We start from the raw sequence: 24,555 nt of genomic DNA on the forward strand, positions 1-24,555 counted from the left end.
CTCAGGCAAACTCCAGAATTTTACTGTACTCTCTATCAGTACAGAAATCAGAGAATGGGAAACCAGATGTGAGGAGATTAAGTTAAAATAGGGGCTCAAGTTTAAATACTTCACTAATTAGTGAAGAATAAGATAGCTTCCAGTATTCAATGTAGAAAAAGTTGTTTTCCCTATACAAAGCAAGAGTTCTTACAAGGACTGAACCATCAACATGGTCTTATCAGATGTCTTTGGTAATTGATCTATATAATATACTCACAAACCAGTTATTGAAAAGAGATGTCACAGCATCCTAGGCATTTTTGTCTCACACAAAAGCGTTACCAGGCTTTATTCAAATTATATGTTTAGGTATCTCTGTCACTCACTTAGACTGTAAGCCATTTTACAATTGAGATCAGATTTTTTTTAACACTAGAATTTCAATACCTAATATAGTGCTTAGCATATAGTAAATGTTTAATAAATGAAAACTGATTAAGGAATAAAAGTACATCAACAAATTGTTGAAAATGCATTAACTCTGAATCATAAACCAGAAGAGAAGTATACAACTATATCTGTTGAGAAAATAATTTGAATTATAAACAGATTTTTAGAGTAGCCAAAAAAATTAGCAAGTTTTAGATGTTCATTATTTACAAGGCACAAGATACTGGTACTCTGTGCTATCAACAGAGGCAGTAGAGACCAACAGTTCTCTCTCTTCCTTTTATTAATAGGAAGAAATGGCAGGAGTGAGACATGCCAATTAGCTGGTTCATTCATATACTGCAACAACCAGCTAAGACTGCAAGTCAGGGCTAAAATCCAGCCTGTGCTCTGCAAACCAAAGCATGGGTCCTGGAATAAAACTGCTCCTGTCCAAAAGGAACACCTTTTTCTAACACGGAAGTCTTACCTGCATGACAAGCTCTGCTAAAGAGGCTATCTACCAGGAAGGAGGGCTTTTGTCTAATTCACAGTAAGGTGTTGCAATGTGCTCACAGGAGTTCTGTTTGGAAGAGTGAGGAAACTGATAAAAAAAACTTTCTCTTCATTTCTGAGATAGTAGTGGTAAAAAAAAGAATGCTCAGGGAATACCAGTGTGTGAAATCAGAACAGGGAATGCCACTATGAGAACACAGTAAGAGTACCCACAAAAATCAAATCACTAAAGAGCTCACAGTCACCACACATGTGAAAATGTGTGTGGCCAAGACATGGTGTGGGCATGGTGTGGCCAAGACTAGACTCCTACAGGTTTGCCATTAATTTAAAGGTCTTATCACAATGGATCTTAACTAGGAGTGTAAATCAGAACTACCCAGGAAGCTTTTTTCAATACATCCATGCAGAAGGAAAGAGCCTACGATACATGTAAAAAGCTCCAGAAGAGAATGTGAAACACTCCAATGGACATACAACAGGCTCTGTGGCCTGTTTAACTTGGTGATGTTCAAACCAATGTTTTACAGGGTATCTGGTAAACTGGACTATAATTCCCTTGAAGACAAAGATCAGGTCATCTTCATATCCCCCATCCTCCTTCCCACCAAATAGGCCTGTCTAACCTGCACAGTTAACCACTCAGTAAATAATTGACAAATGAATAAATATCTACCTTCAAATATTTCACTTGTCCTATATTTTTCAACACTGATAATTTACTAAAATATAAACAATTACATTTCTTCTTCTGCATTACCTGAGACAAAACGTAAGTATTTAAAAAGGTATTTTAAAGAAACGTAGAAAATAAGGAAAATAACAACTAGATCTATCTTATTTTATTGTTATCTAAAATACCATCAATTATAAATCACATCTCAATCTGATGGTTAAAATGGTGAGAGGGGGGTCTAAAGTTAAGAATTAAACTACATGACTTCTAAGATCCTTTCCAGCTCTAAAAGGTTAACAACACAAACAGTACCAAGTCTATACTGAAATGGCACTCAAAATACCAATTTGTAATAAGCTAACTTCATTCTAATTAGAATACCTTAAAACCCCCAAATAATGCGTTGTTTTCAGGTATTTGACAACCCTTATATGAAAACTAAACTCATCTTGCAGGAAAAAAAGTCTTAAATACCCCCCCCCCAACAAATATAAGTTTAAATATCAAATACTGAACATATAATTTATAAGATCTACATATACTGCACCTTGACTTTGACAAGTCGTTTTGCTGTCTTGATCTTAGCTTCACAAAAGGCTCCTCTGTATTTAGCACTCACATCAGTGCCCACTGTCAAATAGGGAGGCTCATCAAGGGCCTAAAAATGCAAATAAATATAATTAGATTTAAAGTCTCTAATTTTTTAGCACAATTAGACTTCAGTCTGGCAGATCTAATCCCATTATGGCTATAAAAGTTGTCATAATTGAATGTATTTGTTAACAAGAACCATCCATAAAATACTCAAACTTAAAGATAAGTAAAATCTAAGTGTCAAAAAAACCTAATTAAATGTACATCGTATAAAATAAAAATGTGTCTTTTTGCTTTATACAAAATACATATAGTCTATGATATGAATCAGCTTAAGTTTATCATTCTATCCACCATCCCATCTACCCATTCATTTAAATCTTTATTTACTATATGGCCACCTAAAGAGAAGGCAGATCCTTAAAAGTCTCAAAGTCTGAGAAAATTTCTTTTAATATTTAGATTACATCTTAGCCACCACCCAAATTCAGAACACTTTTGTCATATTCCTATCTAGACAATTCTAAGGAAGAATTGTAACATACAAGGGGTGGGAGGAATTACATGTATTCAAATATCTGGAAAAAACTCTAAGAAATCCAATCTTGGAAGTCTTAAATGCTCTGGCATGGATTCACTGTTTATTTACCCTTATATGTTAAATATTTTAAGTTTCCACATGTGATATAGTTTCATTTTGTGTGTATGATTTAGTTTTCAATAGTCTTAATCTAGCTGCTCTCTTTACAATCAGGTACGTTTCTTACTAAGATTTTATTTATTTATCTGAGAGAGCATGAGTTGGGGGGATGGGGCAGAGGAAAAGGGAGAGCAGATTCCTTGCTACTGAGCAGGGAGAGCCCCTTGGACCCTGTGATCACGACTTGAACCAGAGGCAGATGCTTAACTGACAGAGCCACTCCATTATCAGGTACACTTCTGTGTAAGATCTGTAATTCTAAAGAGTTCTGCTTATATTAATCAACTGCATAATCAAAGAAAGACTATGTAAATAACTTTTCACAAAGTGTTTTATAAGAAGTACTAATATCCTGAGATGCCCCACACCAAAAAGGAGGGGAGAGTTTGGGAAAATCCGTTTAGTGAACGAACGAACTCCTACTCTGCCTCATCATTTCCTAATCTATTTGTCCAAAAAAAATGCTTTTTCTCTATTAACATCTTGCAGAAATTCTATAGAACACAAAGTGGAAAAACGCTGTTAATATAGCAGTGAATGATGAAAATACAAATTTCATCTGGATCTTAAAATAAATTCAACCCAACAGTTGTGGATAATACACATTAGGAGTGATCAAAAAATATATATATATGTCCTAATACTATACCAAAAGTATATAATCAAATAATTGTAGTAACCTTTTTTATAGGTGGGAGATGACACAATAAACCAAAACAAAGATGCTACACCTAAAAATAGCAGGGTGGCCTCCTTAGTAGCCATTTGTTTCACATCCTATTTATTTCATGAAAAGCATTTTTTAAATGAACACAAAATATATTAAGTATACGGTTTTTAAAATCTACATAGGGGAGTGGTGCCTGGCTGGCTCAGTCAGTAACGCAGGCAACTCTTGATCTTGGGGCTGTGAGTTCAGGCCCCACATTGAAATGTAGAATTACTTAAAAAAAAAAAAGTTTAATTAAAAAAAGAATATATATATGAATATATGTATATTTTATATATATATATATATAACTAGGAAAATGCCCATATTTCAATAGTTACGCCATTACAGAAGTATACCATCATAGCAAGACAGTAATTTCTGAATTACTACTACTTAAATTTATTGATATCACTGACTACAACTTGGTAACTTTTTATTGCTCTTGCATGTAAACTTAATAGATTCATTTTTCTACTTTACCTATTTGCCTTAACCCTGTTAAAATACCATTTTCCTTGGTCAAAATCTTGTTTAAATTCCAGACAAGCTAGTAGCTTGATTATAGCAAGAACATGAAACAGACACACAGCACTTCACCCACAAATTTTAAGAAAATTTCATCAATTCACTTTGTGGTCCAATTGGTATTATGTGTTACTGTTACAAAAGCAAATGGTGGGGTTGTCTTCACGACCACAGACATTACTTTCCACAACTTGCAAACCTCTCCCATTAACACATCCTGCAAATAGTTAAATAAATACAGATGAGGAACATGAAATTGTGAAATGTAGAAAAACAAGAAAACAAAAATTGCACATTTGTGCCTACTCAGAAACAAATACTTAAGAAGTGATAAGCTTTTTAGATATTTTTATTAGAGAATTATGAAAAAAATGGAACAGAATAGTAATATATTTAGACTTCTAGTATACAGAAACCCATTTGCATATTACTTTCATTAATATTCATACCAAACCCTGGCAATATTCCAATGATAGCAAGCTATAAGTACATTTATTGGGCAGATTTATTCAACTTAAATTTGAAAGAGGAGCTTTTTTCCCCAAACCAAGCCCATCTCACATCCTTATCAACATAAAAATCCAGGCTAACAGAAAAGAGAAATAATTACTTCAAATATTGTAGAGGTAAATTATTATTTGGAATGGTAATATTTCCCTTCATTCAAGCTAAAATACATGAAAAGGAAGTAGCAAAATCCTTAAAGAAAAATATCTATTAGAAAAATACTTGAGAAGGGAAATCAAAGTCTAATAAACACCTGCCTGCTAAACTGAAATAAATTGTTAGAACAGTGTTAATCTGTTAAAGGCAACATATGAAAAGCAAAGATCTATGATGTGATCTTACTTCTGCCTCTATTATTTTGTTTTGTATCATCTTACATAAGTTAACTTTTCCGTTCCTAAATTTTAATCATTAAACAAACCTAAGAATTTGAATTCTGTATAGCTCTGTTGAGTGTTTCTCAAAGCAGGGGGGTTATAGAGATGGTCAAAATGAGACACTTATTCACTTAATCACTTATTCACTTAATCATCTAGAAGTGAAACTATGCTAACCAAAATACAAACGGGGATTTCTACAGGAAAACAAATGAAATCCATAACCTACCTACACGGTCAGATTTGTGTATATAATTTTAGCAGAGCATAAATTACCACTCTATCATTAGTGTAACGTAAGGTAATAAAGCAGAGTAATAGCATAGGCAGAAAGACAGGGTCCTAACCACAGCTCTATTTCTTACACTAACTAGATGAGTTTTTGTAGGCTACTAATCCTCTCTAAGCTTCAGTGTCCACAACAGGAAAACATGGTCAATATTAAAAAGCACTCAATTATGATACCCCAAGTATTTAGCTATTAACAATTATTATTACTATTATGAAACAGTCAAGGTGGGCAAACAAGTCATTAAACGAATGTAAATTCTAATTTGGCATCCTCCTCTCTCTCTCTCTCTTTAAAGATTTTATTAGAGAGAGAGAGAGAGAGAGAACGGGCATGCACATGAGGAAATGGGCGGAGGGAGAGAGAGTATCTCAAGGAGACTCCAAGCTGAGAGTGGAGCCCAACCTGGGGCTCGAACCCACGACTATGATCATGACATGAGCTAAAATCAAAAGTCTAACGCTTAATCAACTGAGCCACCCAGGTGCCCCAATGAGCAATCATTTAAAATGAGGTTTTGCCTCTAGCATTTTAAAAAGAAAAAACGGGGGACGCCTGGGTGGCCCAGTGGTTAAGTGTCTGCCTTCAGCCCAGGGCATGATCCTGGAGTCCAGGGATCAGGTCCCACATCGGGCTCCCTGCATGGAGCCTGCTTCTCTCTCTCTCTCTCTGTCTCTCTCATGAATAAATAAAATCTTAAAAAAAAAAAAAAAAAAAGAAAAGAAAAAACGGGGGTGGGTGGGTGAGTCAAATGGTTAAGCTTTCTCTATTTCTAGAAAAGCAAAATTTTAAAAAAGAAAAAAAAAGAAAAATTAATCAAATATATTTATATCATACATATATAAAAACATTTTTAAAAGATAGGAATAACTGCTAAAAAGGGTTTAACCTTTGGGAAAGGGAATGGAATGCAGGAGTAGTGTATGAAAATATTTCAAAATAAGTCTTCCTGTTCTTTATTTTTTGAGAGACAGCAAACTTGCCCACACACGGGGGGAATGGAGGAAGCAGGAGAGGGAGAATCTTTTTTTTTTTCTTTAAAGATTTTATTTATTTATTCATAAAAGACAGAGAGGAGATAGGAGGAGACACAGGCAGAGGGAGAAGCAGGCTCCAGGCAGGGAGCCTGAAGCGGGACTTGATCCCCGGTCTTCAGGATCACGCCCTGGGCCAAAGGCAGGCGCCAAACCGCTGAGCCACCCAGCGATCCCAGAGAGGGAGAATCTTAAGCAGGCTCCATGCTTAGTGCAGTCTGATGTGGGGCTCAATCTCACTACCCTGAGATTATAACCTGAGCCAAAATAAGGAGGTGGACAAAAACTGAGCTAACCCAGGCACCCAAGCCTTCCTGTTCTTTAAAAAATAAAAAAAATAAAGTTTCTTTGTTTGTTAAAATTGGCATGTATTCTTTGCTTTTTAAAATATATACTGGAGGGGGGGCACCTGGGTGGTTCAGTCAACTGAGCCTCTAACTCTTGATTTCAGGTGAAGTCATGATCTCAGAGTCGTGAGATCTAGCCTCACCACAGCTCCATGCTGGGAGCAGAGCCTCCCTAAGATTCTCTCTTTCCCTCTCCCCTGCTCCCTGTCCCTCAGGCACACCTACTCCTTCTAAGAAAATAAAAATAAAACATATACTAAAGAACATTTCAAACACACACAAAAGAAGATGGAACTATATAATAAATCCCCCATATACTCATAGTCTGGCTCCCACAATCATCAACACAATTTTGTCTGATCTATACTCGTACCCATTCCTCCTAAACAATAATTATTTTGAAAGAAACCCAGATATTACAAGACTTCTTGAGAACAGTAAAAAGTATTATAATCTTAGGAAAAAAAAGTAGGTACACTTGGGTGGCTCAGCAGTTGAGCGTCTGTCTGCCTTCCGCTCAGGGAGTGACCCTGGGGTCCTGGGATGGAGTCCCACATCAGGCTCCCTGCAGGGAGCCTGCTTCTCCCTCTGCCTGTGTCTGCCCCTCTCTGTGTGTCTCATGAATAAATAAATAAAATCTTTAAAATAAAAAGTATTCTAAAAAAAAAAAAAAAAAAACAAAAAAAATAAAATAAAAAAAATAAAAATAAAAAGTATTCTAATCCGTAGTGATTAGAATTATGGGTTATTTTTATTTTTCTTATTAACACTCTTCTGTACTTTCTAATGTATTTAGAATGACTATATTAATAAGAGTCAGTACAATATAGTAAATTAAGAGCACAGGCTCTTGAATTAGATGCTTAGGTTCAAATCTACCACTTAGTACCTGGGTGACCTTAGGCTAGTCTGTACCTCATGATATAAAGAGTGACTATCTCACAGGGATGAGAACTGAAATGCTACAGTAAAGTGCTTGGAACATGGCTCAGAAAACAGTGCCAAATAAAGACTATTACTATTACTTAATAATTTGGAGAAAAACTGTGAGGTAAAAAAAAAAAAATTCAGGTCCTATAACAAAAGAGACACCACACAAATAGAACAAATGCTAGCATAAAATTGTGTGTATATATGGTGGAGGTAGGGGAGGAGGTGTTTAAATATCACCCCCTCATTCAATTCAGAAATAAAGTAATCCTGTTGATATTAGTAGCAACAGGTTAAAATGTTTGTGTGGATGCTCTATTATGAAGTATATATCACAAACCTTTAGTACAGTAGAAAGATAACCAAGACAATATACCTATTCTAGGACTCCCAGATTTTGGTCCAACAGAGTTATACAAAGAATTATTCAGCAGGTTAACTAAGATTACTTGGACCAACACTGACCCTGTTAGATATACATGCCTTTAAACCAGAAAAAACTCTTCTTACCTTCTCTTTTTGCTCTGCTTCTCTGATTTTTGTCAATAATATGGACAATCTCAGAGGCTAAAATAAAATGTTATTATGCAGCACCTCCATACCAAAAAGGAAATTAAACTACTAAATTACCATCCCTTTGTTTAGCAAACAGAACAGTTTTCTAGTTGTCAAGGCAACGGCTACCTCATAGTTATCCAGCATTGCTTAAACAATTATTTTTCTAGTCAATCTACCAAATGCCCTAACTGGCACCTAAAAACCATTGAATTCCATGGGAACACTAAAAAGCATAAGCGATTTTTAAATTAGCTATTGGTGGATAATTAATCCTTTAAGAAGCCAAAATGCCAGTGAAACATACAAGTGCCCAAAGGAACCAACAGTAATTTCTAAGGTGCCTTGGGCTGCAGTATACCAAATATTTGAAGTAAGCTTCAGAGAGACAATAGTTGAATCAATTCTCCAAATGGCTGACTACTGTTGACACTGCCCAGGAAATATTCAGTTATTCAAGATCTTTTTTTAAAAAAAAAGCAAAACATGCCTGATGGCATTTGACTGATGTAGTCTCTTCAGAAGGGTAAGCATTCAAACTGGTTTTGGCAGTGCCAATGCAGTCAGGAGAAACAGAGAACAAGAGTATTAAATCTGATGCTAAAACCCCAAGTAAATAAATATATTTAAACACACAAGTGTAAAAAAAATAAATAAATAAATAAACACACAAGTGTAACAATAAATCTAGGAAAATGACCTTTTGCACATGACAATCTGAAAGAGGCATTAAAACAATAGCAGAGAAAATTCCAACAGAGGAATGAAAATACACTTATATGCCAAAGGGTATGTCATTTAAAAAGTAAAATGCACAATTTTTTAGAACATAAAAAAAAAAAAACCCTAAGTACATTGAAGAAATAAAGAAAACTGTGTAATCTAACTTTAAAATCTTCTCTGGGACCATTTCCTCTCTTCCTTTTCATGTGGTACTAAGGACATGGAATAGTGAGGGGTAAGGGCTGGGGAGGCATAGAGGGATGGGACAGATGCTGAGTAGACAAGGTAATGAGGAGGAGCCTGTGAGAGTCACATGGAAGCACAGGCCGACCTGTGGTTAAGGACATGGTAGGAGCTAAACAGAAACAGAGGAAATGAGCAGCACAATTAAATTTGTTACACTCATCAAATAAGTAAACTCACTGATCAAATAAGTAAATATATTGAAGATAATGGGGCCATGTCACTGCCAAGGAAATTTAAAAGGAAGGAAGGGGGAAAGGCTATAAAGAAGTCCAAGGTGGGGCACCTGTGTGGCTCAGTCGGTGAAGCCTCTGACTCTTGGTTTTAGCTCAGGTCATGATCTCACGAGTCGTGAGTTCCAGACCTGCATCTAGGTCGGAGCTGGGTAGGGAGCCTGTTTAAGATTTGCTCTCACCCTTTCCCAATACCCCTTCCCTGCCTATGTGCTCCCTCTCTCTAAAATAAATAAGTCTAAAAAAAAAAAAAAGTCATCATCTAAGGTACTGGCCTGGAATTCGAATTATGAATTCAGAGGCACCTGGGTGGCTCAGTGGTTGAGCATCTGACTTCAGCTCAGGTCATGATCCTGGGGTCCTGGGATGGAGTCTTGTATCGGGCTCCCTGTAGGGAGCCTGCTTCTCCCTCTGCCTATGTCTCTGCCTCTCTCTGTGTGTCTCTCATGAATAAATAAATAAAATCTTTAAAAAAAGAAAAGAAAAAAGAAATACAAATTCATGGTTGCATTATATATACACATAGAAAACTTAGTTACAGTGGTGCGGTATACACACACACACACACACACATATATATATATATTTATATGTCTCTGTGCACATATATATACATCTATATATTTTCCTAACCTGTCCACTAGGAAGGCCCAAGAGCAACTTATAGCCCAGTACCCAAAAACATACTAATGGCCTACCTCTTGGTTTCTAAATCCCATCCTACATTAACAGAAACCAAAGATCTTTGGAGAAATGGCTGACTTCAAAGTTCGGCATGGAAAGTACAAGAAGAATCTGAAACATCTTGAGCCAGAAAGTAAGGAAATGCTCAATAAATTACGGGAGGCATTCCGAAGAGACACAAGAACCAAATGAAGGGCCACAGAGGGAAAACTTTGAGCATCAAAATAAACACCCGTTATACTTGATAGGCATATATGTGTATGTCAAAACTGACTGACTTAATGTGTATATTACACTATAAGTAAATTATACCTCAGTTAAAAAATTTAATAACAAATTACAACCCACTCATTAAAACTGGCATCCATGAGTCCATACTGACAAGTGAATAAATGATAAATAAATAAGTAAATGCAGAAAAGGGAAAGTTCTCCCTTATCGTAAAATGTTAATAAATATAACAGGAATGATGGAAATAGAGAATCATCTTTTGGCAGTTATCATAAAAATGAGAGATTCATAGCATTGTCTATAGATGCTAACCTGATGAATCTGGTCTGATGAACAGTGTATTGGTAGAATTTTGGAATATTACTCAATTATCAGTGGTACAATGATGGAATATACTGAAGACAAAGGAGCAACCTTCTGTGCAGCATCTGACAATGAGAAAACCTAGACCCAGATTGAAGAAGTTACTCTACAGAATTCCTTAAAACTCTAAAGAATATGAAATATAAGAAAACTAGGCAACAGTTTTAGATTGAAGTAGTCTGAAGAGATATGACAGTCAAATGCAACATGAATTCCTGCATGGACCAGAAAGGAAAAAGAGATATTCTTAGGAGAGTTGGTAAAATGTAAAAGGGATCTGTGGATACGATGGCAGTACTATACCCAAGATGACTTCCTGATTTAGAGGGCTGAATGCAGGATAGGTACAAGAGTGGCCTTTTTGTTGGGAATTACACACTGGAATGCTTCAGGGTAACAGGACATGATGGCTGCAGCTTCCTCTCAAGAAGTATGAAGATAAAGGTAACAAGTACTACATACATATACATATATACATATTACTTGTACTGTAAATTAATTATTCTCTGAGAGTAAATTATTTTTAAGGTACTTATATATATTTATTGGGCACCTGTATATCTTTTCCTATGAGTTGCTCATTTGTGCTCTTTATCCATCTTTTTGAGTTACTTTTTTTAACTGGATTATAAAAGTTCTTGCATATTAACAAATAATCAAGGGCACCTGGGTGGCTCAGTCAGTTAAGCATCTGACTCCTGGTTTCAGCTCAGGTCTCAATCTCAAGGTCATGAGATCAAGCCCCACATCAGGCTCCTCAGTCAGCATAGTCTGCTTGAGGTGTGCTCTCTCTCTCTCTCTCAAACAAACAAACAAACAAACAAACAAACAAACAAACTTTTCCCCCAAACACAAAAATCTTCTCTGGATGCCAACTATATTTCCTAATATTTTCCTAAAATTTAAGTTAGTTTAGAGGATGGAACAACAAATTACCTGTAAGTATATTTATCCCCATATCTACTAACCAGAGAGATACTTGCATATTCACAGATATTGACAAAGGGGTATCCTCATATTCCTGGGAATTTTAAAGGCTCAAAATAGACATTCTAACTAGACTATTATCAGCAAAGAGGTAAGAGAGAAATGTAGGAAGGACATTTGTTAAGTGCTTGCTGTACATTTAAGACATTATCCTATGAGCCAAAAAAAGCACACGCACTTTCCTCATATAACACAAAGGTAGCCAATTTATTTTTATTTTGTCCTCAGAAGAGATTAGTCTTTTTTTTTCTTTCTTCCTTTTTAAAAAAGTATCTTATACATTTATTTGACAGAGAAACAGTACAAGCAGGGGGAGTGGCAGACAGAGGGAGAAGGAGAAGCAAGCTCCTCGCTGAGCAGGGAGCCCAATGTGGGGCCCAATCCAGGGCTCGGGGATCATGACCTGAGCCAAAAGCAGATGCTTAATCCACTGAGCCAGCCAGGAGCCCCAGAATAGGTTACTCTTGTTTGTTATCCTGCTGGTGAGGTCAAAATCTTATTCAAACTAAATGAAACTGCTTCAGACTAATGTCACCCTCAGAACATACCATACTTATTTATAATATTTAAACTTTAATGATCTGGAATTTTGGAGCCTAGTGGCCAATTCAAAAATCAGAAATTACAAAGAGAAACCATAAACTGGCATTGTTACGGTTTATGTCTATCTGGGCATATTAGTAATACCTACTTTGGCATGAATTGAAGGGCAGTAAGTAGAACATTTTGAAATGTTGCAAGATAAGTCACTAAGGATACATCTAGAGAACATTTTCTAAGAATTTGTTTGATTTCCAAAAATAATAATAATCCTTGAAAGTCCTCATTTGCCAAGGTTTTTTTAGATGACCTGAAAATTACATTTTTATTACCAATAAAAATAATAATAGAAAACTAAGGAGAAAAATCAGATTAGCAGAACTGTCTGTCTTCTCAGAGAGACTATCAGAATACCATTCCAGATATTTTCCCCAAGCAAAATAACTAGAGAGATAGATGACAGATAGTTTGATCAACTACTCTTACTTCACTGTAAATTTTGTTTTTCACTTAATAGAGCATGAATGTTCTTCCATACCTTAAAAGTGATTCTATAAAGTGAATGCTAATCACTACACAGTCTAATCTGTGCTACACCAACCTTTATGTACTTAGTCCTTCATGACTGCAGAAAGAGGGAGACAGAAGCAGGGAGGGAGTAGGAGGAGGATGGATGAAACAGAAGATGATAAGGAGATAAACAGTAGAGGCCAGAAGAAGAGAAAACAAAGAGAAAGCAAATCCTGTGGACAAAGGGTTTGGCACCTGGTTCACCAGCTCTCCTGATGAAAGCCATCTCCTATTTGTTGTCTGATTTCAGAGTACATGTTTCCTGTTTTGTTTCCATTTAACCCGTCCTTGCTGACCATGGACTCAATCCACATCCCGGCCTATCTCAATCTGGAGTTCCTCAATGAGGTCTGACAAGGTGCAGTCCCACCTGTGGCTCCATTTCCAGTGAGAGCAAGAAGGAAGCATACTATAAAGTGAATTTAAGAGTCTGTTAAATCTGTAAAAGTGGATCAGATCCGAGACAGCCTGTGCAGAATACTGAACTCTTCAGAGTAAGACATATCTGTCATTATTTTTTGTACCTACTGCTCAGAATAAAAACACTTGAAATATGGGGGGAAAAAAAAAAGTACCCTGGCAAATTTGAAAAGTCTCTGGTTTTTGAGCCAGAGATTGCTATTTACTTACTTAGTAACTTTCTGTCTTGGAATATGTCACACCTCCACCATTTTAATCTTTGGTTTCTTCTCTGTAGACTGGAGATTTATCTTGTAGGGTGTTTGCAAGTTTTGAATTAAAACTAAGTAGTATATTTAGACTCCTTAAGAGACTGACAAGTCCTGGATAAGCACTGAGCAATATCAGATTAAACCAGACGAAACTGCTATTTTTATAGGTCAAAAATGTCAAATATTGGCAATTTATATAGTTCAACCTAACACCGATTTTGTCCTTTTCTTTTAAATAGGTACAAAACCAGAGACCAACACCTCAGACACCTAACAGTATAGTCATATTCCACAATCTCCTCAGACCCTGCTACTCCACTGCCCTGAGCCAAGACCCAGCTTTGCACTACTAACCACTCTGGATTGCACAAAACTCCACCTACGTGTATTTCCTTTAGATGATTGGGCCTCTCACTGAGTCTGGATCCTGGGCAACCTCCATCTGACCCTTAAATGACTGGTACACCAGTTACACCAGGGCTATAACTACTTGTTCCCACTTAATAGCTGTCTGGCTCACCAACCAAGTTTTTGTCCTGTTTTACATCCTCAAGAATATAACCCTGAAAGAAGCCATCAAAAGAAAATTAATCTAGGGCACCTGGGTGGCTCAGTCAGTTAAGCATCCAACTCTTGATTTTGGCTCAGGTCACAATCTTGGGGTCGTAAGGTTGATCCCCTTGTTGGGCTCTGAGCGGGGCAGGGAGCCTCCCCACCATGCTCTCTCTCTAAATTAAAAAATTCTTTTGGGGATCCCTGGGTGGCGCAGCGGTTTGGCGCCTGCCTTTGGCCCAGGGCGCGATCCTGGAGACCCGGGATCGAATCCCACATCAGGCTCCCGGCGCATGGAGCCTGCTTCTCCCTCTGCCTGTGTCTCTGCCTCTCTCTCTTTCTCTCTGTATGACTATCATAAATAAATAAAATTTAAAAAAAAATTCTTTTAATTTAGAAAAAGGAAACTAATCTTTGATCACTTGAAAACCTGTCCATTACTTGTCTAGTGACCAAAACAAACAGACCCACATATAAGCATTCTAAGCCCTAGAACTTCTAATCTAAGATCACTGATATATTAACTCCTTTGTAACCAATACTACAATACTCACTTATACACTTTATACTCGCTTTACTTGTCCCAAACAGATACAAACGTTCTGCAAAGGTGAATATTTCACACTGTATTTTAATGATTTGTATCTCTCCCCTAGATTGAGCAACGGAAGATAGACTCTTACTCACTTCTTGATGCCCTCATCCTAGAATCACACCTGCATGTAGGAGGAATTCAGGAAACATTTACTGAACCAAAGAAGCCAGACATTAGTTAAGCCTGGCTGAATGAGAGTTCTGTTAAGATAAAACTTTATATTTCAAAATACCTTATAATGAGAACCATCTTATAGTGAGGGGTCAAAAGCATGAGCTCTAGAATCAGAGTATCTGTTTCAAACTCTAGGTTTGTGACTTACTAGGTATATGACCTTTGAGGTAGATTAACTTCTCTGAGCTTAGCTTCACATTTGCACAGTGAGATTGAAAATAGTAATATAAGGGATCTCTGGGTGGCTCAGAGGTTTAGCGCCTGCCTTCGGCCCAGGGCATGATTCTGGAGTCCCAGGATCGAATCCCACATCGGGCTCCCTGCGTGGAGCCTGCTTCTCCCTCTGCCTATGTCTCTGCCTCTCTCTCTCTCTCTCTCATGAATAAATAAATGAAATCTTAAAAAAAAAAAAAAAAAAGAAAATAGTAACATAATAAGCATATAAGATGTATGTCTATGTAAGTAAAATACATAACAAAGTTGTGATCTGTTACATAGAAAATTGTATCATGTGCTGACAAATCTGTAACAGTTCTGTTATCTGTTAACTTATCAGATAACCAATTTTTTTAAAAAGATTTATTTATTTATCTGAGAGAGAGGGAGAGCACATATGCGAGGGGAGGGGCAGAGAGAGAGGGAGAGAAGCAAACTCCCCTGAGTGTGGAGCCCAACACAGGGCTCCATCCCATGACCTCAAGATCATGACCTGAGCCAAAACCAAGAGTCAGATGCTTAACCAACTAAGCCACCCAAGTGTCCCTCAGATAACCAAATTTTTACAATAAAAAAAGGCCTGGGATCCCTGGGTGGCGCAGCGGTTTGGCGCCTGCCTTTGGCCCAGGGCGCGATCCTGGAGACCCGGGATCGAATCCCACGTCGGGCTCCCGGTGCATGGAGCCTGCTTCTCCCTCCGCCTGTGTCTCTGCCTCTCTCTCTCTCTCTCTCTATGATTATCATAAATAAATAAATAAAAAATTTAAAAAAAAAATTTAAAAAAAGGCCTGGAAGTTTCAGTGGTTGAAGTCTGCCTCTAGGCTCAGGTCATGATCCCAGGGTTCTGGGATTGAGTCCTGTATCAGGCTCCCCGCAGGGAGCCTGCTCCTCCCTCCACATATGTATCTGCCTTTCTCTGTGTGTTGCTCATGAATAAATAAAGTCTTAAAAAAAAAAAAGAAAGAAAGAAAAAGGCCATATAGTTTCATAAAGACTAAGCTGGTAATGTGACAGGCATCAATTATTAGATTATTTCTCCTAACAGAGATATGTTCTGGCAATATACTTTGCCAACAAGTTGATTAGACTGGTAGCCAGACACTTGATCCAAACTGGGCAGATCAAGTTCTCTGTCCTATGAATTTAATGATAAAATGCTAATCAATTTGTTGGTAGAGCAAAATAATATTGTCTATAGCCATTTTCTGACATGTAGGGAACAAAGAGAAAACTGGTCTGCAAAGAAAGAGTAAGAAATAAAGAACTTAACAGATGTACAGAGAAACAAGGGACACATAAGAGACTGTGTGTGTATGTCCTCTGAATGCCTAAGGAATAGCTAGTTCCTGCTAGCTCTCCAACTCCCAACTTACTTAAATCCCTCCTAAAAATCTGACTGGATTTTCTGCTCTTGGGTACTAGCTTTCCTTAAAATAAATTCCCTTTTCTGGTTTTGATAATCTGAGATGGTTTCTATTAACAATAATCAAAACAGTCTTAATTAAAAACCCATCAGAAGCTTATCAACGTAGAAGTAATATAAAATATAACTACAATTCTTTTCTTTTTAAGATCGTATTTATTATTCATGAGAGACAGAGAGAGAGAGAAAGGCAGAGACACAGGCAGAGGGAGAAGCAGGCCCCATGCAGGGAGCCCAACGAGGGATTCGATCCCGGGCCTCCAGGATCACCCTCTGGGCCGAAGGCAGCACTAAACCGCTGAGCCTCCTGGGCTGCCTATAACTACAATTCTATAAAGATTTGCTAAGCATCCATAATGTCCTGGGATGCTTAGTACTTAGTTCACATCTATATAAACATTATACCAATTCCAGTTTAAAATTTTAGGCTACATTGTCACAATATAGGTCTATGACATTGAGAAGACTAACTGGACACATTTAAGGTTGTATATTCAACTAGTGTGATTTGGACTGGAAAGGAAGCACTGTCAAAGCCTTCAAACCAAAGTCTCAGGAAACCCAATAGTAATTTGATCCACAGTTTTGAAAGATTACATTGAAAACAAGATTTCAACATTCTACAAAAAAAAAAAAAAAAAGTCCTAAGTCTATTAACCTATTCTTTTCTCATTGAACTGAATACATATTGAGTAACTTTTCTGGATTCTGGTTAACCACAGCACACACATTACACTTAATACAAAGTTAGGTACTCTGGAACTGCTCTAGAAAAATATTTTGAAGAATAATTCTGAAGAATAAAATCGCTTACAATATATAGTCCTTGCCTCCCATGGAGTCTCAATTTGTATTAAAACTATCACTAAAACTGGAAAGAATTTTTTTTTAAAGATTTTATTTATGTATTCATGAGAGACAGAAAGAGAGAGAGAGAGAGGCAGAGACACAGGCAGAGGGAGAAGCAGGCTCCATGCAGGGAGCCCGACGTGGGACTCAATCCCAGGACTCCAGGATCATGCCCTGGGCAGGCACTAAACCGCTGAGCCACCCAGGGATCCCCCCGGGAAGAATTTTCTGATATGATACGTCTGATCCCTACCTAATCCATCAGTCTACAAGATAAAAGTGGTATTAAAGACAATAATGTGAGACTTTTTAAATGCCTTATTTTCTTGTGTGCATATTTTAGGGTTTTTTTTTTCTTCTTGTTATTCTATTTTGGGGTTTTGGTTTATATTTCAGCTGATCACCAACCCGGCATCTTTCAAGTTTTTGATGGTGGCACCAAATGGCTTTTATTTCGCCATTCCTACCATACTACATCACACTAAATCGGGATACTGTTAGTTGTTGACGATATCTCTTCACTTAGAACCAAAAGAAGTAATTTCAGAATAGGTGTAGAGAAACATACTTAAGTCAAAACTATCTCCTGCCTCTGCATATGCATCTAGTCTTATTGCTAGGTCACACTGGTTGTCATCTAGATCACGAGAAATTACTGTTACATCAGAGGCAATATCAAATAGTTCCAGCCATATTTTAAGAACCATTTACCCTTCCCCACTGCACACTTATTTAAATAAATGAACACAAGATATCATAAATGAAAGCAGGTAGAAAGGGCCACACTATATACAGGGATCTATATAACAGGCCATCCGGGGTACTTGATCTTGCCTTTTTTCAATGGGCTCTGAGAACAAAGCATTCAATCGTCAAGGCACTCTAACATGATACCTTACATCAGACTGCTCATCATCAGATCTGGACTTTTAAAAATTTATACCAACCAAACAGGTGACTCATCAAACTAGGATCCCATGTAGATCAGAACATTTTCAAAATTATATTACCAAGCCTGCCGTGTCACCAATTGTGATGACCATGCCCACCTTGCCACCAGCTAACCTCTGCCTCCTTTAGATTCTCTGACCCCAGTGAAGTCATGAAAAATTTTCAGTGAGATTCCCTTTCATTTTCTTTCCAGCTAGAAATGCTGGAAAGAAAAGCCAATAAAGCCCTGAAATTCTAGCGTTTCCCTTGCTAGCCCATTTTCCAAGAAAATGCTGAAGAAATAATCTGATTATGCAGGTGAGATGAGAAATCACAAGTAGTCTGGGGACAATTCACCTAATACATAAAAAATACAGAATATTTTATTTACTTATCTTAAAAAGATTAGAAAGTAATTTTTTTTTTTTAAGATTTGATCCATTTTAGAGAGAGAGAAAGAGAGAGAAGAATGAGCAGGGAGGATGAGCAGAGGAGGAAAGACAGAGAAGCAGACCCCTTGCTGAGCAGGGAGCCCATGCAGGGCTTGATCCCAGGACCTGGAGATCATGACCTGAGTTGAAGGCAGATGCTTAACCAAATGAGCCACCCAGGTGCATCAGAAAGTAAATATATTTATATTAATCTACCTGAGCCATGTGTCCCATGAACATATACATCCTGAATGAAAGTGGCAGGCAGACAACACAGAGGGGTTGAAAGTAGTCCATTCACTTTCAGCATATTTACTGTGTTCAGTATGCCTATAGATGTATATTTGGCAGATGACATAATCTGGTTTCCATAAATTGTGGATTATATTACAAATTAGGAAAGAGGTCTTCAAAGTGTGCTTCAAAGTGTGCTCCGAGGGCCAAATGTATCAAGCATCATCTCTGAACTTGTTAGAAATGCAAATTCTCAGGCTCCACTCTAGACATCCTGATTTAGAAGCTCTGGGAGAAGGAATGAGCAATCAATGTTTTAACAAGCCTTCCAGGGAACTCTGATACACCCAAAGTATGAAAACCTAGAGGTTATTTCTGTAGGTCCTCGCAAGAATTTGTAATAGATACACTTAGCAACTAACAGAATCTTTTTGGTTTCCTGACCCATATGAGATATTATAGTGGGAGTGGCCGAAGAAAAAGCCATTTGGGAATCATGGCTACCATCAAAGAGTTGAAAGATGCTGGATGGTGCTAATGAAAAAAATATTCTACATACAGAATGAAATAAGGCAATAAAAGGAAACTCATTTAGAATATACATATGGCTTAAGATTCTGGCAAAGAAATCAGGAACTGAGATAAAACTATTAATGCAAAAAGTAAAAACCAAGAATAATTAATACTACTCTTACTCTGCGTAAAAGTTAATACAAAAAGCCTGACTGCTTTTGTTGGCCTGCTTGCAAGGCAGACCCTTAGATGGCATCTGGGAACTTATGGGAACCTAGCTTTCAGAAGGGTTCCCACAATTCACTGATAAGACTGACTCACTGTGTCTAAACTGTATTACAAACAATACAGTTTATGGTAAACACCTGTTTTCATTCTCAGAGTTGGGCATTTGGGTATGTGGCAAGCATGGGGTGTCTATGTAACTAGCCACTATAAAAATCCTGGGTGCCAAGTCTCTACCAAGCTTTCCTGTTGGCAATACCTCAGATATATTGTTACAATTCACTATTAGGGGAATTAAATGTCTCCTGTGTGACTCTACTGGTAGAAGATTCTGGAAACTTGCACTTGGTTTATCCTAGACTTCACCCCAAGCGTTTCTTCCTTTTGCTGATTATGTATTCTTTCGTTTTAACAAATTACAGCCCAAATACTGGAAGAAGATTCTGGAAACTTGCACTTGGTTTATCCTAGACTTCACCCCAAGCATTTCTTCCTTTTGCTGATTATGTATTCTTTTGTTTTAACAAATTACAGCCCAACTAAAACTATACACTGAGTGCTGTGAGTTCTCTCCATGAATTACCAAACCTGAGGGTGATCTTGAGAACTACAAGCACATTCTCTTCTATGATGAGCTCTTTGACAGTCACATAACAGGGTTAAAAACACCGAAAATACCATCAAATCTGACATGTTTATATTACTCTTACTTGATGCAATAAAATAAAGCATTTTAAAATCATTTTATTTCCATCTTCTTACTTTTTTAAGATATCCAGTAAGTCTAGTTTGAATCCTATGCTCAGTCCTTGCCCAGTCAAGGACCCGGCACCTACACTGACTGTCCTTTAAGGGAATCTGACATGCTGTTACCAAATGAAGGGAAAATACATGCTGAGCAGGCCCAAATAAGAGAGGACCACTAAAATCAGGCTATTTGGCAAATACAAAATTTACTTCAAAGAAATTAAGGAAGCATCTCAAAGAAGACAACAGTCATGATCTAGCACAGTTCAAACTAGTTTACAAAGAGCCCTATGTAACTTCTAATAGCTTACATTTTAAGACATAAAAATAAAAAACAAAACGGTTTCAAATGTGAGCTCAAAATAAAAAGTCACAGATTGTACAGACTCAAGGTGATGACTTGTCATCAAACTGCTTCTTGCCAGGGAAGGTCAATATACTATGCCCCAAGGTGTGTAGGAGTTAGTAATCTATTTAACAGCAGTTCGCAATTCTAAGGCAGCTGGGTAACAGCTAATAAAAACCTATTGTTAAAAAAAAAAAAAAAAAAAAAAAAAACCTATTGTTTATACCACTGAACAGACAGGGAGGGATGATAGAAACATCAGAGATACATAATGAAAAGAAATTAATATATTATTAATCATTTTACATATCTATATCATCAATGATGGAATAATTTTGTGGCACAAAATGGTCCTTAAACTTTCCTATTTGGGGTAAAATAGGGGCCTAGGGACATATACCACAGTTTAGGAGAAGAGGGATCGAGTATGAAATAAAAAGAAACATTGAAATACTAGAATTTGGTGGTATACTTGAAGAGATTAAAATAATCAAAAGCACAATGACTATGTAAGCATAAAGGTGCCTGACAATGGTCTCCAGGGGGGTCCAAGTTAGCCCAGCACTCACTGGCTCAGCCCCTAACACTGTGCTTACCAATATGCCAGGCCCTGTACTAAGCATTCTATGCTAATTAACTCATGCAGTCTACCTATGCATATGGCATGAAATCCTAAAGGAACATCTATGACACCAAAATACTCCCCCAGTCTCAATGAGCATAGTGTAAAAGAAGGTACAAGTAAACAAAGTAAGTGAGACAGTGAAGGGAATGAAATTCTCACCTTTTGTCTAATTCACAAACTGAAACATGATCAGCCTAACCCCACAAATGTAGCTACCTAATAATTTCTTCAGCAGGCACTAGGCATGACTTTTGGTGCACTATTCTGTGTTTCCAGGATCTTGACTTACTGACTTTTTTTAATGTGTAAGCTATTTTTTTAAAGAAATTATTAGTAGCCTCTTTCAGCCAATATAATAAAGCAATGGTTTTACTATCCAGCCTGAAACTAAAAAAACAAAACAAAACAAAACAAAAAAACTTTAAACAATGGTTTTCAAGTCACTAGACATCAGGCAAAGAAGAACAAAGATCCCTAAAAGATAGAAAACAAATGAAGTAAACCCTATAACTGCTCTAGCTTACTGCTTTGATAGCTATCAGGCCATGACATAAGAAGGGGAAACTGAGACAAAAACCATAGGACTTCCACTGGAGAAATAGAGATAAGAATCTAAGGAGACCAAGGTGGCTAGATGCCCTAGGACAGACTATCAGAGAGAAGAACAGACTATCAGAGAAGAGAAGGCTACCCAGAAAGAGAACCTCGGAGATCTGTAAAAGGTCCTCCTCAAGTCTTCAACAGAGGACCTAGCAATATGCACATGTGAGGAAACTACACAAGACCAAAGAAGAATCTTCAGCAATAATTAGAGGGAATGCTGCCTAGTGGTTCACACAGGGCCACAAAAGTGCTTGTTCTTGGCAACTAGATTAGAAAGACTCATTAATTTATGGGTAGCATACCCACGAAAGTCCTGTCTTATCTTAGTAGTGGAGAATAACTAGCCCTTGTCTCTGTACCGCTCCTTGCCTGCCTAACAAATTTTAAAAGCAAGACTCAAAAAGTTCAAACTATTTCCAAATAACTTACCTACTTCCTAAGAAAAATCTAAAGATTTACAGGACTACAGAAATATCTAGCACCCGATATAGCAAAACTCACAATGTCTGCTATCCACTCAAAGATGATCAGAAATGCAAAGAGGTAAGGAAACATGACCATAATAAGAATAACCAATCACTCAAAAGTGATCCATAACTGTTACAGATACTAGAATTCACACCTAAGGACATCAAATACTTATGTGTATTCCTTATGTTCAAAAAGTCAAATAGAGACATGCAAAAAATTTTTAAAGACTTAAATCAAACTTGTAGATATGAAAACTATGATATCTGAGGAGCACCTGGGTAGGTCAGTCAGTTAAACATCTGCCTTCAGCTGAGGGCATGATCCAGAGCCCTGGAATTGAGCCATATAGTCCTACATATATGTATGCTCCACAGGGAGTCCACTCTCCCTCTGCCCCTCCCCAAACCCGTGCATGTGTGGGCACGCACTCTCTCTCAAATATATAAAATCGTTATTAAAAAAAACCAAAACTATGATGTAAGATGAAGACTACATTAGCTGAGGAAAAGATTCATGAACTTGAAGACCAAGTAATAGAAAAAATACAAAATAAAAAAGAAAGAAAAAACAACCCCCACCTTTAAAAAGGAAAAGAGCATTAGGGAGCTGTAGCACAACTTCGATAGCCTAATATATATGTAATTGGAGTCCACAAAGAAGAAGAAAGAGGATACCAAAAAAAAAAATTTTTTTTGAAGAAATAATGGCTAAATTGTTTCTAAACTATATGAAAACTCTAAACCTAGAGATTCAGGAAATTCAAAAATCCCAAACATAAGTAAATGATGCCATCAACCAAGTTGACATGATTTACATCTAGAGCACTCTACCCAAGAAGAATAAAACATTCTTCTCAATTGCACACAGAACATTTATCAAGACAGAACATAATCCAGGCCATAAACCAAGTCTGAATAAATGGGAAAGCAGTTAGGTTACATAAAATATGACTACAACAGAATTAATTAAGAGATCAATAACAGAAAGATCTCTGGACAGTCTACAAATATTTGGGAACAAAGTAACACATGGGTCAAAGAAGGAATCAAAAGGAAAATAAGAAAGTATTTCAAACAGAATGAAAATAAAAATAGAACATATCAGAATATGCGTGATGTTGCTACAGAAGTATTTAGGCATGAGTCTATAGCACTAAACACTTGTATTGAAAAGAAAGAAAAAAAAGAAAGAAAAAAGAAAAGAAAGGTCTCAGATCAATGACCTCAACGTCTATTTTAAGAAAGTAAATACAGAAGAGCAAATTGAACTAGAAGACAAGAAATAATAAAAATTAATATAACTATTAATGAAATAGAAAACAGGAAAATAGAGAAAATCAATGAAAACAAAATCTGATTTGTTGAGATTAATAAAATTGCTAATCTAGCCAAAGCATCACAAGTAAAAGGGGAGAAAATACAAGTTACCATTATCAGGAATGAGGGAGGTGACATCACTAGGATTTTACAAATATTAAAAGGATAAGGGAGCATCATGAACAATCCTATGCCCATGAGTTTGGTAACTCAGATAAAATGGACAAATCTTGACAGACACAAATTACAAAAACACACTCAACAAGAAATAATAACTGGAATAGAACTCTACGTATTTTTAAAACTGAATCTGGAGGTGCCTGGGTGGCTCAGTGGTTGAGCGTCTTGCCTTTGGCTCGGGTAATGATCCCAGGGTCCTGGGATCAAGTCCCGTTATCGGGCTCCCTACAGGGAGCCTGCTTCTCCCTCTGCCTATGTCTCTGCCCCTGTCTCTCTGTCTCTCATGAATAAATAAAATATTTATTTTATAATAATAAAATAAATAATAAATAAATAAAATAATAATAATAATAATAATTTTAAAAAAACTAAATCTGTAGTGCAGCCCCTGGGTGGCTTAGTCAGTTAAACATCTAACTCCTATTTTTGGCTCAGGTCATGATCTCAGCATGTGAGACTGGGCCCTAGGTGGAGCTCAGCACTCAACACAGAGTCCTCCCTCTCTCTCCGCCTTTACTACTCCCCCCACTCATGTTCTTTCTCTATATATAATAAATAAATAAAATCTTATTTAAAAAATATTGAACCTGAAGTTAAAAACTTTTCCACAAAGAAAACTTAAGGCCAAAATAGCTTCACTGGTAACTTCTATGAAATATTTAAAGAAGAAATAATATCAACTCAACACAAGCTCTTCCAAAAAATTG

The 24,555-nt window shown here is 37.0% G+C and overlaps 1 protein-coding gene across 6 annotated transcripts in view; it reads right to left on the reverse strand.

Annotated features, from left to right (window-relative positions):
• ARID4B (AT-rich interaction domain 4B) overlaps positions 1-24,555 on the reverse strand; it is a 150,468-nt gene that overhangs the window by 86,885 nt on the left and 39,028 nt on the right. For all 6 annotated transcript variants that reach the window (XR_005986736.1, XM_041747982.1, XM_041747984.1 and 3 more), the window contains exon 3: positions 2,151-2,261. Coding sequence is in view for 5 of the 6 variants with exons in the window: in XM_041747982.1 (XP_041603916.1) it covers positions 2,151-2,261 (111 nt within the window). In the remaining variant the exon portion in view is untranslated. The remainder of the gene's footprint in view (positions 1-2,150; positions 2,262-24,555) is intronic.

Source organism: Vulpes lagopus, chromosome 3 (assembly GCF_018345385.1).
Source record: "Vulpes lagopus strain Blue_001 chromosome 3, ASM1834538v1, whole genome shotgun sequence".
NCBI classification, from domain to species: Eukaryota; Metazoa; Chordata; class Mammalia; order Carnivora; family Canidae; genus Vulpes; species Vulpes lagopus.